This window comes from Oncorhynchus nerka, linkage group LG9a (assembly GCF_034236695.1).
Source record: "Oncorhynchus nerka isolate Pitt River linkage group LG9a, Oner_Uvic_2.0, whole genome shotgun sequence".
NCBI lineage: Eukaryota > Metazoa > Chordata > Actinopteri > Salmoniformes > Salmonidae > Oncorhynchus > Oncorhynchus nerka.
This window is the reverse complement of record NC_088404.1, coordinates 16,457,296-16,475,961: the sequence shown is the minus strand read 5'-3', so window position 1 is coordinate 16,475,961 and position 18,666 is coordinate 16,457,296. Positions and strand designations below refer to the sequence as shown.

Genomic DNA, 18,666 nt, shown 5'->3' with positions numbered 1-18,666 from the left:
TAAAGCGCAGCTGGGTCATGCAGCAAGACAATGATCCAAAACACACAATCAAGTCTACATGAAAAGCAACAAATTTGATGTTTTGAAATGGTCTAGTCAAAGTCCAGACCTAATCCCAATTGAGATGTTGTGGCAGGACTTAAGATGAGCAGTCCATGCTTGAAACCCCACAAATGTAGCTGAGTTAAATCAGTTCTGCATGCAAGAGTTGGTCAGAATTCCTCCACAGCGATAAGAGGCTGTTCAACTACAGGAGGCATTTGGTTGCAGTCATTGCAGCTAAAGGTGGTACAACCAGTTATTGAGTGCAAGGGGGTAATTCCTTTTTCGCACAGGGAAATTGAGTGTTGCATAACTTTAATTAAACAAAATAAGTATACTTTTTTTTTGTTATTTGTAAACTCAGGTTCACTCATCTAATATTAGGTTTTGGTTGAAGATCTGATAACATTCAGAATCAAAAATAGAGAAAATCTGAAAGGGGGCAAATACTTTTTCACGGCACTGTACAAGAGAAGTGTATATAGAAAGTGTGAAAAATCATGTTTCAATCTATAGAACCTAATAACGCAATTGTGTAGGCGTGGAACCTTGGAGTGGATGGTGACAGGTCTCAAGTTCAAATTACTTTTGTGTTCCTTGTAAAAAACTAAAAAACAACAGCTTCCTTGTAAGAAACCCAAAACAATTGCCTTCTGGGAACCAGCAGGCGGAAGTGAAGTGTTCAACATGACTACCTGGCATGATGACTCCTTGTTGTCCGCAGTCCACCTGGCCGTGCTGCTGCTCCAGTTTCAACTGTTCTGCCTGCGGCTATGGAAGCCTGACCTGTTCACTGTGATTACTATTATTTGACCATGCTGGTCATTTATGCACATTTGAACATCTTGGCCATGTTCTGTTATAAACTCCACCTTGCACAGCCAGAAGAGGACTGGCCACCCCTCATAGCCTGGTTCCTCTCTAGGTTTCTTCCTAGTTTTTCCTAGCCACCGTGCTTCTACACCTGCATTTCTTGCTGTTTGGGGTATTAGGGTGGGTTTCTGTACAGCACTTTGATATATCAGCTGATGTAAGAAGGGCTATATAAATACATTTGATTTGATCATCATGGTTATGACAAGCAGACTGATGCTGAAAGATTAGAAAAAGCAGGAAATTCTGATCGGGTTAATGTGCTTACAGAGATAATCTATGGAAACTATTGAGGGATGAAACTTCGCAAATATTTATATCTCAACCAAGTTTCCTGCTCAATGACATGACATGTTGGTAGAGAGGGCTTACCTGGTAGTTTACATAGGGCAACACAATGAGTAAAAATAGATGAACCTACCAGTATATTATTATTTTTCCTCTGCCTGCACTGTCACAGAAGTGAAGTTCTATGAGGACAGCCAAGTCTTAACGTCTTAGTTCTACAAAAGTTAACCATATCGAACGCTAACTTGTATGGCAGTCAGCCCTGTCACCCTGTCACATTATAATGCATGTACTTCACATTACAATGCAAGTCATGTGCATTATAATGCAACTAATTTACATTACAAGTACTTTAAGCATTGTTTTTCATAATAACACCATTGAGCAGACTCAATTATATTATATTGATCAGAATCTTGCTATCTTGTCATCATCTCATCTTCAACCACAGCCTTGAAGCCCACCAGAAAATAATGGGAGATGTCTTACCTGGTTGGACCCGGGTGGCCTGAAGGAAATATCTCAGAGCTTTTTCGTAATTGTTTTGATTTTCCAGAGCATGACCAACATTATTCCATAGCTTGGCGTTGTTCTTGTTGACCTGAGGGGAGACAAGGCAATCAATCGAAGAAAAAAAAACAGAGGAAAAACGAACGAGGAGAACAATCTTGGTGAGTTTATTGTAAGTTAGGCCAAGAATGAGGAGATGTGGACGACATACTTTTAGGGCTGAGGTAAACAGTGTATATTCAGATTCCCAGTCCCAGTTTCTGTTGAAGGTCTTGACTGCGTGTGTGGCGAGGAGGACTCCAATCATCAGCCAGGAGATCTTCCTCAAGTGTCTGGTCAATTGAGGGAGAAAGAAAATAGAAATATTGTGATTCTGTTAAAATACTGTAAAAGACAATAGAAAGCACAAAAAACACCCCACTCAAATTGATAAATGGTGTCTATTGATTCAATTTGTTTTTGAATTGTGGCTACAGACACTGAGGGCTGGTTTCCTGGACACAGATTACGCATTGTCATGGATGATTGAAAGTGCCTCTTTTTATTTTAATTGTATTATTTCACCTTTATTTAACCAGGTAGGCTAGTTGAGAACAAATTCTCATTTACAACTGCGACCTGGCCAAGATAAAGCAAAGCAGTTCGACACAAACAACAACACAGAGTTACACATGGAAAAAACAAACATACAGTCAATTATACAGTAGAAAAAGTCTATATACAGTGTGTGCAAATGTGGTAAGATAATGGAGGTAAGCCAATAAGTAGGCCATGGTGGGGAAGTAATTACAATTTAGCAATTACCACTGGATTGGTAGATGTGCAGAAGATGAATGTGCAAGCAGATACTGGGGTGCAAAGGAGCAAGATAAATAAATAGAGTATGGGGATGAGGTAGTTGATATGGGCTATTTGCAGATGGGCTATGTACAGGTGCAGTGATCTGTGAGCTGCTCTGACAGCTGGTGCTTTAAGCTAGGGAGATGTGCGTGTCTCCAGCTTCAGTGATTTTTGCAGTTCATTCCAGTCATTGGCAGCAGAGAACTGGAAGGAAAGGCGGCCAAAGAAGAATTGGCTTTGGGGGTGACCAGTGAGATATACCTGCTGGAGTGCGTGGTACGGGTGGGTGCTGCTATGGTGACCAGTGAGCTGAGATAAGGTGGGTCTTTACAAGCAAGACTTGTAGATAACCTGGAGATAACCTGGGGTTTGGCGACGAGTATGAAGCGAGGGCCAGCCAACGAGAGAGTATAGTTCGCAATGGTGGGTAGTATATGGGGCTTTGGTGACAAAACAGATGGCACTGTGATAGACTGCATCCAATTTGTTGAGTAGAGGGTTGGAGGCTATTTTGTAAATTACATCGCCGAAGTCGAGGATCGGTAGGATGGTCAGTTTTACGAGGGTATGTTTGGCAGCATGAGTGAAGGATGCTTTTTTGCGAAATAGGAAGCCAATTCTAGATTTAATTTTGGATTGGAGATGCTTAATGTGACTGTGGAAAAATAGTTTACAGTCTAACCAGACACCTAGGTATTTGTAGTTGTCCAAATATTCTGTCAGAACCGTCCAAAATAGTGATGCTGGACGGGTGGGCAGCGATCAGTTGAAGAGCATGCATTTAGTTTGTCTTGCATTTAAGAGCAGTTGGAGGCCACGGAAGGAGAGTTGTATGGCATTGAAGCTCGTCTGGAGAATAGTTAACACATTGTCCAAAGAAGGGCCAGAAGTATAGAGAATGGTGTTGTCTGCATAGAGGTGGATCAGAGAATCACCAGCAGCAAGAGAGACATCATTGATGTATACAGAGAAGAGAGTCGGCCCAAGAATTGAACCCTGTGGCACCCCATAGTCTGCCAAAGGGTAGTTGGTGAACCAGGCAAGGCAATCATTTGAGAAACCAAGGCTGTTTAGTCTGCCGATAAGAATGTGGTGATTGACAGTCGAATGCCTTGGCCAGTTGGATGAAAAGTTCTTAGTCCAACACTAGGTTTATTATCTGTGTCCGTAAACCATCCTTGAGAGTGGTCCATTTTTAAAGCACTTATTTTATGCTTGGGAGACATTTATTACCCCATTACACTCCATGCCAGTAAGTGTTGGAAGGGAACTACCATCTCCAAATGGTACCAGATTTGTTTGTGCCGTCTTGCCAACTCCTTTGGTCATTGATGGAAAAACCACACAAACAGATCTGGGAAGCAGGCTAACTACTGTAATACTCACCTCTTATGGGAAACAATCCTGAAGCCATGTGCCACGAGGACACAGAATCCCATACTGGGCACATAGAGCACCCTCTCTGCCACCACAAAGCCCACAGGGAAGAAGAGGTTGGAGGCTGGGATGAAGGGGAGAACAATCAAAGACAGGGCCTGGAGAAGAAGGAAGAGGAGGAATACAACCTTGAATGAGCCTACTTAAATACACTTATTGTTTTATTTTAAGATGTTCTTCTTATGAGTGCACTGGCACAGAGCAATGGGTTAACATAGATTTCAGCTGTTTGGAAACTCAGTATATACACAGCACAGAGTAAACACACCATATCAGTTTAAGACTTTCCCTTACATGTTAGCATATCTACATGATACATATGGCAAGATAGTTATGTGACCAATTCAGGCTGATGGGAGGACACCAGGATAAACATGTTAGGAGTTACTTATCACTTCACACACCATATCAGTAGAGCACTCTAAATGAAAGATTAAGCAAGGTAGAACTTTCCCAGCATGCATGTGACTCAATTCCTTCTCTCTTATCTGTTGCAATTACAGTCATTTTTGGAGGAAACCCAGTTTTAAAGCTTTGTACTGGTTGTGAACTAGGGAGGCAAACGAAGGTATAGAAAATAACTTGGCAGGGAATACAACGCACGTTATGTTACTTTTATTGCCTTACAAAAAATAAAGAAGAAATGCTAATCCAGATTTAACAGAAACACAGTAGTAGCATAGTAGGTAGGATTTACTATTGAGGCCTGGTCTAAGCCTCGAGGAAACAGAGGAGTAGGTGTGAAGTATGGAATTCAATGACTGTCGTGTTGAGTTCAGCAGTTTAAACTGAGATTATGTGACTGTGAAATCCAGCAGTGTGCGGTGGTAAATTCTTAGTTCATGAGTGTTGTCAAACATAACGTCTGTAAGCTGTTTACCTGCTTGCAATATGATTTTAAGTGGCCCCCATTTGACACCTCAAAAACTAGCCTGTCAGATTATTCAAAAATAATATTTGATGTTGGAGAAGTACAAAAGGCCAAAGGCTGTTCACAATGAAGCAATTGCTTCAGTGGACTCAGAACTTGTCATGGAGCTTTGAATTATGAGTTTGTAGAGGATTACGCCTATATTAGGATAAAACTGTAAAATAACAAATGTTCTATTGTGGTACAGTTTCAGACACAACCCAATAAGGCTGAGCCAAAATCACACCCTTCATTTACCGATGAAGGTCAATTGCACAACTTTATAACAAGTTATTATGCTGTTACTATATATGCACTTCTGTACAATTTTATACACATTTTGTTTTTCTATCATGTTGATGTAAGCCTATTGCAGTGGTTGGTGATTATCTTGCCACACCAAAACTTTTTTTGTAAAAAAACTAACCATTTTAATTCAATGTAATTCAAGGTATGAAATTATTGATATTTTCAAAAACAAATCTCTTTTTAGACATAGTTCTGGTCAATTTGCAGTGTACAAATCATTAGAATGATGTTCTGCCCCACTGACCATGAGCTCCAACAAAAACCATCCCGCGGCTGAATCTAGTTGCCAACCTCTGGCCTATTGGAACTAAAAAATAAAAATACATTTTTATTTATTTGTCACATACACATGGTTAGCAGATGTTAATGCGAGTGTAGCGAAATACTTGTGCTTCTAGTTCCGACAATGCAGTAATAACCAACAAGTAATCTAACTAACAATTCCAAAACTACTGTCTTATACACAGTGTAAGGGGATAAAGAATATGTACATAAGGATATATGAATGAGTGATGGTACAGAGCAGCATAGGCAAGATACAGTAGATGGTATCGAGTACAGTATATACATATGAGATGAGTATGTAAACAAAGTGGCATAGTTAAAGTGGCTAGTGATACATGTATTACATAAGGATGCAGTCGATGATATAGAGTACAGTATATACGTATGCATATAAGATGAATAATGTAGGATAAGTAACATTATATAAGGTAGCATTGTTTAAAGTGGCTAGTGATATATTTACATCATTTCCCATCAATTCCCGTTATTAGAGTGGCTGGAGTTGAGTCAGTGTGTTGGCAGCAGCCACTCAATGTTAGTGGTGGCTGTTTAACAGTCTGATGGCCTTGAGATAGAAGCTGTCTTTCAGTCTCTCGGTCCCAGCTTTGATGCACCTGTACTGACCTCGCCTTCTGGATGATAGCGGGGTGAACAGGCAGTGGCTCGGGTGGTTGATGTCCTTGATGATCTTTATGGCCTTCCTGTAACATCGGCTGGTGTAGGTGTCCTGGAGGGCAGGTAGTTTGCCCCCGGTGATGCGTTGTGCAGACCTCACTACCCTCTGGAGAGCCTTACGGTTGAGGGCGGAGCAGTTGCCGTACCAGGCGGTGATACAGCCCGCCAGGATGCTCTCGATTGTGCATCTGTAGAAGTTTGTGAGTGCTTTTGGTGACAAGCCGAATTTCTTCAGCCTCCTGAGGTTGAAGAGGCGCTGCTGCGCCTTCTTCACGATGCTGTCTGTGTGGGTGGACCAATTCAGTTCGTCTGTGATGTGTATGCCGAGGAACTTAAAACTTGGAACTACTGTTCCATCGATGTGGATAGGGGGGTGTTCCCTCTGCTGTTTCCTGAAGTCCACAATCATCTCCTTAGTTTTGTTGACGTTGAGTGTGAGGTTATTTTCCTGACACCACACTCCGAGGGCCCTCACCTCCTCCCTGTAGGCCGTCTCGTCGTTGTTGGTAATCAAGCCTACCGCTGTTGTGTCGTCCGCAAACTTGATGATTGAGTTGGAGGCGTGCGTGGCCACGCAGTCGTGGGTGAACAGGGAGTACAGGAGAGGGCTCAGAACGCACCCTTGTGGGGCCCCAGTGTTGAGGATCAGCGGGGTGGAGATGTTGTTGCCTACCCTCACCACCTGGGGGCGGCCCGTCAGGAAGTCCAGTACCCAGTTGCACAGGGCGGGGTCGAGACCCAGGGTCTCGAGCTTGATGACGAGCTTGGAGGGTACTATGGTGTTGAATGCCGAGCTGTAGTCGATGAACAGCATTCTCACATAGGTATTCCTCTTGTCCAGATGGGTTAGGGCAGTGTGGTTGAGATTGCATCGTCTGTGGACCTATTTGGGCGGTAAGCAAATTGGAGTGGGTCTAGGGTGTCAGGTAGGGTGGAGGTGATATGGTCCTTGACTAGTCTCTCAAAGCACTTCATGATGAAGGAAGTGAGTGCTACGGGGCGGTAGTCGTTTAGCTCAGTTACCTTAGCTTTCTTGGGAACAGGAACATAAAAAGTATGAAGTTTACAAGTAATTCACAACATATTCTTCAAGTTCCCCATGCTCCAGTCCGGCAGGCTGAACCCAGTGCATCAAGGCTCAAACAAATATACTTCTAAACAGCTTCTATCCCCTGGCCATAAGGCTGTTAAATGGCTAACAACTACTGCTCTCCCGTTCCCAAACTATCCACACTGACTCTGTCCCCATCCACAGGTCTCTACCCACACTGATACAACTTACTCTGCAGCTAAAATGATTATTGATTAGTATTACTCCATTAAACTGCTGCTCGTTAATTATTGATTGCTATTAACATTAGTATTTATCCTGCTACTGATCACAATTCCTCCCGTTTACATGTTTATACACTGCTCAAAAAAATAAAGGGAACACTAAAATAACACATCCTAGATCTGAATGACTGAAATATTCTAATGAAATACTTTTTTCTTTACATAGTTGAATGTGCTGACAACAAAATCACACAAAAATTATCAATGGAAATCAAATGTATCATCCCATGGATGTCTGGATTTGGAGTCACACTCAAAATTAAACTGAAATGGTCCACCCACACCCAGTCAATTGTCCGGGAGAAGAAAAAAAAATCACAAATGCCAAAATAATGCTTTTTAGCCTATTCATTGATGGAAATACCAGTCGATGGAAATACACTGCTCAAAGAAATAAAGGGAACACTTAAACAACACAATGTAACTTGACTTGGAGAAGTCAATCACACTTCTGTGAAATCAAACTGTCCACTTAGGAAGCAACACTGACAATAAATTTCACATGCTGTTGTGCAAATGGAATAGACAACAGGTGGAAATAATAGGCAATTTGCAAGACACCCCCAATAAAGGAGTGGTTCTGCAGGTGGTGACCACAGACCACTTCTCAGTTCCTATGCTTCCTGGCTGATGTTTTGGTCACTTTTGAATGCTGGCGGTGCTTTCACTCTAGTGGTAGCATGAGACGGAGTCTACAACCCACACAAGTGGCTCAGGTAGTGCAGCTCATCCAGGATGGAACATCAATGCGAGCTGTGGCAAGAAGGTTTGCTGTGTCTGTCAGCGTAGTGTCCAGAGCATGGAGGCGCTACCAGGAGACAGGCCAGTACATCAGGAGACGTGGAGGAGGCCGTAGGAGGGCAACAACCCAGCAGCAGGACCGCTACCTCCGCCTTTGTGCAAGGAGGAGCACTGCCAGAGCCCTGCAAAATGACCTCCAGCAGGCCACAAATGTGCACGTGTCTGCTCAAACGGTCAGAAACAGACTCCATGAGGGTGGTATGAGGGCCCGACGTCCACAGGTGGGCGTTGTGCTTACAGCCCCACACCGTGCAGGACGTTTGGCATTTGTCAGAGAACACAAAGATTGGCAAATTCGCCACTGGCGCCCTCTGTGCTCTTCACAGATGAAAGCAGGTTCACACTGAGCACATGTGACAGTCTGGAGACACAGTGGAGAAAGTTCTGCTGCCTGCAACATCCTCCAGCATGACCGGTTTGGCGGTGGGTCAGTCATGGTGTGGGGTGGCATTTCTTTGGGGGGCCGCACAACCCTTCATGTGCTCGCCAGAGGTAGCCTGACTGCCATTCGGTACCAAGATGAGATCCTCAGACCCCTTGTGAGACCATATGCTGGTGCGGTTGGTCCTGGGTTCCTCCTAATGCGAGACAATGCTAGACCTCATGTGGCTGGAGTGCGTCAGCAGTTCCTGCAAGAGGAAGGCATTGATGCTATGGACTGGCCCGCCCGTTCCCCAGACCTGAATCCAATTGAGCACATCTGGGACATCATGTCTCGCTCCATCCACCAACGCCACGTTGCACCACAGACTGTCCAGGAGTTGGCGGATGCTTTAGTTCAGGTCTGGAAGGAGATCCCTCAGGAGACCATCCGCCACCTCATCAGGAGCATGCCCAGGCGTTGTAGGGAGGTCATACAGGCACGTGGTTGCTACACACACTACTGAGCCTCATTTTGACTTGTTTTAAGGACATTAAATCAAAGTTGGATCAGCCTGTAGTGTGGTTTTCCACTTTAATTTTGAGTGTGACTCCAAATCCAGACCTCCATGGGTTGATACATTTGATTTCCATTGATAATTTTTGTGTGATTTTGTTGTCAGCATATTCAACTATGTAAAGAAAAGGTATTTAATAAGAATATTTCATTCAGATCTAGGTTGTGTTATTTTAGTGTTCCCTTAATTTTTTGAGCAGTGTACATTTGACTAGTCATGCTTATCAGTCTGTAGGTTAATTGGCATATTTTGAGGAAATTAAATTGCCGCATGTTTAAGAGATAGTATATTCTTTATATATCTTATCACACACATACAGCATACAGATACATAGCCTTTGAGCAGAAAATATGTCAGACAGCGCAAGAGCTGCTGCTACAGCATCTCAAACGGCAACAGAAGGCAAACTTCATCAGCATGTCACACACCACTTTGCAATGAGCTGGAGGCTATGCATTTAGAAAAAATATACTTAATTGTTTGAAACCTGAACGTTCTAATACATATGAGGCATGTCTTACCTTGCAAAGTAGCCTATTAGATCGCCTCTCTTTCTAAATCTCAAACTGACATTTTGTCCACTTAAAAACGCTGGCATTTGCAGAGCCCTTTTGACAAAGGTGTTTTCCCGCTAATTGCATTATGGAAGGAACATCATTGCTGTGCTTATAATGTGAAGAAAAAACAGTTAATCAAAATGTTAAACTAAACATTGATATGTTGCATCAGACTCATTGCTTTTTAACATACACAATATATATGCGACTCGTTTCAAGAAACTAGGCGTATGTCGCAAGTCACTACTTCACAGGAGAGGCATTTTAAATATTTTTTGGGGGGCAGAAATGCCTTCTGGAACATGTGAACTTTCATGTGCTTTTATAACAAACTTGTTTTCCATCCATAAATATGAATAAAATTGTTAAAATTACGAACATAATTGGTTTAGCCACGGAAAAAGCCAGGAAACTTCCCGCTAGCCATGATTGGCTGAGATAATGGATGGGCTGGACATGACGGGAGACGAGTTTGGATTGGTCTGCCATGTAGCATGCTTCCATTTATAACGTGAGCTGTTCAGTATGTGTTCACAATCCTTTCTACCGCACCATTTTTGAAAGATATAACAGCCATCGAGAACCACAAACATTTTGCTACTTTTCTCAACAACGATTCCCTGAATTTAGCAGCAGCTGATATCAACAGATCAGTTGGAAAATGTGATGGGCCAGTTTCTGCACACGAACCGGAGTGACTTGACATAACGGTGGCCAAACAAGATGTAGCTCCAACAAAACAGAGTTAAATGGTTCCAGTCTGCCGTGAAGCGTTCATCCATGTACACGGTTAAGAGTCTAGCTACATGTTCAGATATAACTTTCTAATTTAGTCAGAAAGTCATTTCATTGCAAGTTAAAGTGTACTGTTAGTTAGCTGCAAACGTTAGCTTGCTGGCTCTCTAGCTAACGTTATGTGAATGAACTCTGTACTAATATGATTTGATTCAGAAATCCATTTGCATTGCTCCTTATAGCCTAATGTTAGCAAGCTAATATTGAACCTAGTTTGTTAGCTTTAGCTACTTGCAGATTCATACTACAGCTATGACAATGTTTGTATTGGTAGTAGTATGAGTTGGGATTATGCCGGTTCATTGTTTCGCTAGCAAGCTACATGTCTAAACAAAAGACTTCATTTCGGCCATATTATTACATGACCCATCTAATTTAATTAAGATGTTTCTGTGTACATGTCTAGACAATAGTGACCCATCCACTTAGCTAGATGTGGCTGGGGGTGGTTATAGCATTTCCTTCACATGGCCCATCAATTTAGACAAGTGTGTCTGATAAGCATCATCTAATAATGATAAAATATTTATACAATTTGTTTATCTGGACACTTTGTTTTTGATATTGGTAATATGCAAGTAACCACTTCACTGTACTGTTTACACCTTCTGTATCCTGTGCATGTGACAAACTTAGATTTTATTTGACAAAGCGTGTGTTTACCACATGGACTCACGTGAATCCTTAAAGAGATGGGTGGGGCTAAGGCTTAAGAGGGTGTGAACGATGCTGAATGGGTGTAGACAAAGAGCTATGTGTTACAAAACATTCAAGGGCCATTTTCTCAAAAGCAGTGTATGATAACATTTTCTAGCTATTAGTCTCTACTTTTGTCCAATATAAAAAAACACCAAATTGTGATACTTAAGACCGAATGTCTGTCACATATACAAAAGACACCCCTTCAAATGAGTGGATTCGGCTATTTCAGCCACACCGGTTGCAGACGTATATAAAATCGAGCACACAGACATGGAATCTCCATAGACAAACATTGCCAGTAGAATGGCTTTACAGAAGAGCTTAAATTACTTTCAATGTGGCACCGTCATAGGATGTCACCTTTCCAGGTCATTTCGTCAAATTTCTGCCCTGCTAGAGCTGCCCCGGTAAACTGTAAGTGCTGTTATTGTAAGTAGATACATCTAGGAGCAACAACGGCTCAGCCATAAAGTGGTAGGCCACACAAGCTCACAGAACGGGGCCGCCCAAGCCTGAATGCTGAAGCCTGTAAAAAAGTCTGTCCTTGGTTATAACACTCACTACAGAGTCCCAATCTGCCTCCAGAAGCAACGTCAGAAAATAACTTTGTTGGAAGCTTCAATGGGTTTCATGGCGGAGCCGCCTAAGATCACTGTACGCAAAATGCAATCTGCTGGAGTGGAGTAAAGCTCACCAACATTGGACTCTGGAGCAGTGGAAACGCGTTCTCTGGAGTGATGAATCACACTTCACCATCTGTCAGTCTGATGGCCTAATCTGAGTTTGACGGATGCCAGGAGAACGCTACCTGCCCAAATGTATAGTGCTAACTGTAAAGTTAAGTGAAGAGGAATAATGGTCTGGGGCTGTTTTTTATAGTTTGGGTTAAGCTCCTTAGTCCCAGTGACGGAACATCTTAACACTACAGCATTGTAGACGATTCTGTGCTTCAAACTTTGTGGCAAGTTTGGGGAAATTCCTTTTTCGGCATGACAATGCCCCGGTGTACAAAGCGAGGTCCATACAGAAATGTTTTTTCTGAGGTCGGTGTGGAAGAACTTGACTTGCCTGCACAGAGCCCTGACCTCAACCCCATCAATCACCTTTGGGATAAATTGGAACGCTGACTGCGAGCCAGGCCTAATTGCCCAACAGTAGTCGCAGACCTCGCTAATGCTTGTGGCTGAATGGAAGCAAGTCCCCGCAGCAATGTTTCAACATCTAGTGGAAAGCCGTCCTAAAAGAGTGGAGGCTGTTACAGCAGCAACATGGGGACCAACTCCATACTAATACCAATGATTTTGGAATGAGATGTTCGACGAGTAGGTGTCCACATACCTTTGGTCATGTAGCGTTTAAAAAAATTTATGTAGCCTAGGCCTACTGGTTGTAGGAATTTGGGATTTATCTTCCACATCTGTCCCAGAGCCTGTTTGGAATAAGCTCTTTATTTATATGGTCCTAGTCGACAATTACCCTGAGTTATCCCCCCTTCCTATGTGTTACAGTCATAATATGATATATATAACAAACAGCATGATTGCTTTCGGCAGCGCTTCAGAGGGCCCAGGAAGACAGTTGCGGAGGGTGTGTGGACCTGCAGACGCCTAGCTAAAAGAAGACACAGGGCCAGGCTGCGTGAAATAACGCAAGGTGTTTTTTTGTTGTTGTCTATTTTCACATACTCGGGGAGATCCAAGGGCCAGTCAACCTGGATGAAAGGGTTTGAAACAGCTACATTACAAAATATGCATTAATTTAATGTTAATGGTTAACGCAGCATGACTTAGGGCTACACTCTTCATCCTCCAGGGGTGGAAATATAACATCATGTTGCTGTCATCACAGCAGGTGGCTACAAAGTCCAAATAGATGCCAGGTCCTATAAAAAGGTATTTAAGACCTGAAGTAGACCTATAAATAATAACAACTGCCACATTTGTTTTCTTTAGTTTTTTGTTAATGTGGCTCATTTTCTTCTCTACCTATTTCACCCCATCATGTTATGTTTCCCTCCTTTTGGAATTTGTATTGGTTAACAACAAGCTTGGTAATTCCACCACTTCTTTGCTCATTGCAAAACAAGCTTGGAAATTCCACCAATCTGGAACATTAGTTAAATAACTCTAGTAAGTGTCCAAATTGAGAAGTCTGTAGTAGCCTAGAATCTACAACACCCCTGGGAACATTGGTGACCCATCATTCAGGGCCCCACCTGTTTTGAGACCCACCTGTTTTGCATGTAATTCTGGCATTATTTGGCATCACATGTCAGTTTAGCAAATGTAAAAAACAAATCAAATAATCCTTGAGTTAATAAAGCCTAGCTCAGTGCTATCTGTGGTGGAGGGACAGTCAGCGAAAGCACAGAGCTTAGGTGTTGTTAATCTTCTCTGGTTGCGCCATGATTGGCTCAGGGTTCTGTCACTCATTGGAACACTCAGTCACTGCAGAATCTACGGGAGAGCAAGGCAGTTCAAGCCCCCCTAGGGTGCTACCATAGATTTACATTAAGTGTCCATCCAAGAAGGCTCAAGGTCATTGGCCACAGATAAAACGACGTGAAATCACGTTTTCCCTCCCGTAGCTTTGATTGGACTGATGACCACTATATATCTCCCGTAGCTTTGATGTAAACATCATATTTTCTAAATCTTAGCTAGCAAACTAGATAAGCAGTCATCATGAATGACGTCGACAATCTACTCCCAAAGCTGACTCTCTCCCCTCTGTTCTCATCTTCCTAGATCTATCTGCTGCCGTCGACTGTGAACCATCAGATCCTGCCCACCCTTTCAGGGCTGGGTCTCAGGCTCTGCACACTCTAGAATTGCATCCTACCTTGTGGAGAGGATCTGTGTATATGCACCACGTACTCGCACTACTGGTGTCCCTCAGGGCTCAGTTCTTGGCCCTCTCCACATTTCTCTATACGCAAAGTCACTTGGCTCCGCCATATCCTCACATGGTCTCTCCTATCATTACTATGCGGACAACACGCTACTCATTTTCTACCCCCCTTCTGACACCCGGGTGGCGACATGCATCTCTGCGTGCCTGGCAGATATCTCAGCTTGGATGTCGGTCCACCACCTCAAGCTCAACCTAGACAAAAAGGAGCTGTTCTTCCTCCAAAGAACCTTGGTGTGACCCTGAACAACACCCTGTCATTCTCTGCAAATATCAAAGCAGTGGCTCGCTTCTGCAGGTCCATGCTCTACAACAACCGTGGAGTACGACCCTATCTCACACAGGATGCGGTGCAGGCACTTGTCATCTCCCGTCTGGACTACTGCAACTCGTTGTTGGCTGGGCTCCCCGCTTGTGTCACCAAGCCTCTAACTAATCCAGAACACTGCAAAACCCTACACCCTGACCTGAGCATGCTGTTCTGCCACCTCTGGTCTCTTGGCCCTCCCACCTCAACAGGAAGGCAGCTCCCGCTAAGCCCAGTCCAAGCTCTTCTCTGTCCTGGCACCCCAATGGTGGAACCAGCTTCCTCCTGGATAGCAGAGTCCCTGCCCATCTTTTGAAAGCACCTGAAACTCTACCTCTTCAAAGAGTATCTCAAATAATACCCCTACTCACCTCAACACTCTCAAAAAAGAAATACACAAATAAATACACAAATAAATAAATACACACATATACAATTGCACTAGCTCTGACTTTGCTGATAGCTACTTTATCGGGTAAAAGTGTACTTACTATGCCTTAAATTGTGTGGTTGAACGAATAGGCTTATAGGTTATGTCTGTTTCTCAATCGAAATTATGGCTTTTATCCGTTTCATCGTTCCCTTATGCCATAGTTTGTACATCTCCTTTGTTATATTGCTTATATACTGTAGATATATCTTATTCATAATTTTAGGCAATGTTCCAATTATGTATTTCATTATTTTGCTCACTTTGTGTATTAATTAGCTCATGTGCTTTTCACCACCAGGAGGAGATACTATATAAACGTTGGGTCTGTAACCATGTTTGCCAGTGACAGTCTATTCCCATTCAAATATTTTTGTTAAAACAAAACTTTCAGGAATAGACCCATGTAATTCCAGTTCATAATGCGAGGGTTGTTTAGTTTGTGCAATGTGCTATCTGTGTCAGTATATTATGTATCCTCGTGATTGTATTTTCCATCCTTTATAGACCACATAATAGAACACTTCAAAATGGTAGGCTAACCACTGACTCTCACCCCCTCGCTCTGTCTCTCAACTTAAAGACTAAAGTTTAAGGCCTCAACATCTTACTGAATTTATCTGAACTAAGATCTATTTAAATGTCTTTTCCTGTCCATTTCGTAAGTGCCGAAAGAATAGGCCTACTTCGTCAGAGATCGTTGGCTTGCACTAGCTTATAACTAGAGCTAAGTGTTAATGACATATGAATAAAAATATTATGAATTTACTGAACATAAATGTAATAAAGTTTGTGTATGGTTCAAAAGTCAAAACTCATGTTTTGTTATTATAGAAGGAGAATGTGGTTCTTATCGACTTACACAAATCCCCAAGGAATCAGCAGGAACCATGTTTATTTAAAGCAAGTCAGCTATATCAGCTTTGGGTTTTAAAAAGGCAAGTAAATGAGGCGGAATGAACTGTTTTGCTGCCAGATGAGGCCCCACTGATAGCCAGGTGTAGTGGTGGTAAGGTTTCACTACATGGTGCTGAAGGAAAGCTTGGCTATTGGGACAAGCTTTATGTAGGCCCTAACAGTTTGTGGGAACCGTTTTTCACAGCTTTCGTGAATTTAATGTATTGTTTAGCGTTGTGTAGTGTAGTGGCGTCGCTGGTATGCATCTAAAAATATTGGTTGAATTTGACCCAAGATTTACATGCTAAAATTGCCACTGCCTGGGAATAAGGCAGTTGATTACCAGCATCCCTTGCAGACAACACAACAGCTCATTAAAATTTCACACCTTAAAAGGGCTCGGTGGTTTCCCAGACCCAGATTAAGCGCATTCAAATGGAGATGATCTACTGAAAGTGTCCAGGAGTGCAAGAGTAGCCTTATTAATCTGGGTCCCGGAACCCAGCCCATAAGGGACAATTCAGAGTTCTAGGCCTAATTCTATATTAGGATATCTCCAATGTTCTAGATTATCATGCAGCCTCAAGTGTAACAAAAACTGACATTTAATGTAATTTCCATTATTATCAGGACATACATTCTGAGTTCGGCAACAGTGGTGGACTCAAATAGTTTGGTTTGGAAGACACTACATGAAGAACAGAAACAATCCATCAATATAGCCAAAACAATGTTTCCTATTGGTCTAAAATAAGTAGGCTATGGGGGATTTCTGCAGTGGGGATAAAAAAAAAGAACAAAAAAACTTGTAATAATAGCCAAACCAAATAGGATCTAAATGTAGTCTCATCATATCCTTAAGCTAGCTGTTGAGCTATGAGCTTTCTTTCTCTTAGAAATCAGAGTAATTATTTATTCTACATTATTGTGATTTGTCGTGGGGAGGGTAGGGAGGGTAGGGTAAAAGCAACATTGTGAGCAAGTTCAATGACCCGTGTTGATTCAGAGAGAACACAGTAAGGAAGAAGTCATGGGTCTGTTACTCTGTTACACTCTGTTCTATCACTTTCTCTTCCGCTATCTATGGGCACGCAGAGGATACAGTAGAGCAGATTCAGGGCAGGCATCCACACTGAACTTTCCACTAAATTCCATTCAGGAGAGAACAGAAGTGGTGTAAGCCAGGCTGAGGATACAGAGAGATGCCATCTGTTGTGACAAAAGAATAAAACAACATCCCAGGCTTCCATGGTATGTTGTACAGAATATGAATTGTCTTGACTTTATAAACACAGAAGGGTTAGGCTGTGTGTAAAGTAGATGGCACAGTGAGTGAAACTCAACGCCAAGAGGTCATCATTCACTCTACAAGCAGAACAAGTCGAACTTATTGGCCCAATGTGGGAATTTCCACAGTGATGTTTTAATGTCTTTGTCGTGACTACAGTTAGGTTATTGTCAAGCAAATAACTGCCGGTCTTACGGTAATTGACCGTTAATTGACAAATATGTTTAGCAACTCCTGGCTTCCACGCATAGCCTTCAAGCCACTGACGCAGACCTTTGGACCGTCTACATTTTAAAAAGTCTAATAAGTCAATTTAATATAGCCTACACAATCACAATAAATCCATTATTTATTTTAGACAAGTCTACATAAACATGATATGAAGAAAATGTAGTCCATTTCAGAAGAACAGAATAGCATACTTTGAGTTGTGCTCATGTTAGGTCCCGATATGGCTATGACAAATGGCTGTGAGCTGCACTAGTTCATTTAGCATTTAGCTCAAGAGAGCGAGAGTTGCACCCCTTCTGAAAAAACCTACACTCGATCCCTCCGATGTCAACAACTACAGACCAGTATCCCTTCTTTCTTTTCTCTCCAAAACTCTTGAACGTGCCGTCCTTGGCCAGCTCTCCCGCTATCTCTCTCAGAATGACCTTCTTGATCCAAATCAGTCAGGTTTCAAGACTAGTCATTCAACTGAGACTGCTCTTCTCTGTATCACGGAGGCGCTCCGCACTGCTAAAGCTAACTCTCTCTCCTCTGCTCTCATCCTTCTAGACCTATCGGCTGCCTTCGATACTGTGAACCATCAGATCCTCCTCTCCACCCTTTCCAAGTTGGGCATCTCCGGCGCGGCCCACGCTTGGATTGCGTCCTACCTGACAGGTCGCTCCTACCAGGTGGCGTGGCGAGAATCCGTCTCCTCACCACGTGCTCTCACCACTGGTGTCCCCCAGGGCTCTGTTCTAGGCCCTCTCCTATTCTCGCTATACACCAAGTCACTTGGCTCTGTCATAACCTCACATGGTCTCTCCTATCATTGCTATGCAGACGACACACAATTAATCTTCTCCTTTCCCCCTTCTGATGACCAGGTGGCGAATCGCATCTCTGCATGTCTGGCAGACATATCAGTGTGGATGACGGATCACCACCTCAAGCTGAACCTCGGCAAGACGGAGCTGCTCTTCCTCCCGGGAAGGACTGCCCGTTCCATGATCTCGCCATCACGGTTGACAACTCCACTGTGTCCTCCTCCCAGAGCGCTAAGAACCTTGGCGTGATCCTGGACAACACCCTGTCGTTCTCAACTAACATCAAGGCGGTGGCCCGTTCCTGTAGGTTCATGCTCTACAACATCCGCAGAGTACGACCCTGCCTCACACAGGAAGCGGCGCAGGTCCTAATCCAGGCACTTGTCATCTCCCGTCTGGATTACTGCAACTCGCTGTTGGCTGGGCTCCCTGCCTGTGCCATTAAACCCCTACAACTCATCCAGAACGCCGCAGCCCGTCTGGTGTTCAACCTTCCCAAG

At 43.0% G+C, this 18,666-nt stretch overlaps 1 protein-coding gene across 1 annotated transcript in view; it reads right to left on the bottom strand.

Moving 5' to 3' along the window:
- The window catches only part of tmtc3 (transmembrane O-mannosyltransferase targeting cadherins 3), a 135,779-nt gene that overhangs the window by 40,444 nt on the left and 76,669 nt on the right, over positions 1 to 18,666 (bottom strand). The window contains exons 8-10 of the mRNA XM_029667427.2: positions 3,940 to 4,088; positions 1,925 to 2,045; positions 1,693 to 1,804 (exon numbers count right to left, since the gene is read on the bottom strand). Coding sequence (XP_029523287.1) covers positions 1,693 to 1,804; positions 1,925 to 2,045; positions 3,940 to 4,088 — 382 coding nt within the window. The remainder of the gene's footprint in view (positions 1 to 1,692; positions 1,805 to 1,924; positions 2,046 to 3,939; positions 4,089 to 18,666) is intronic.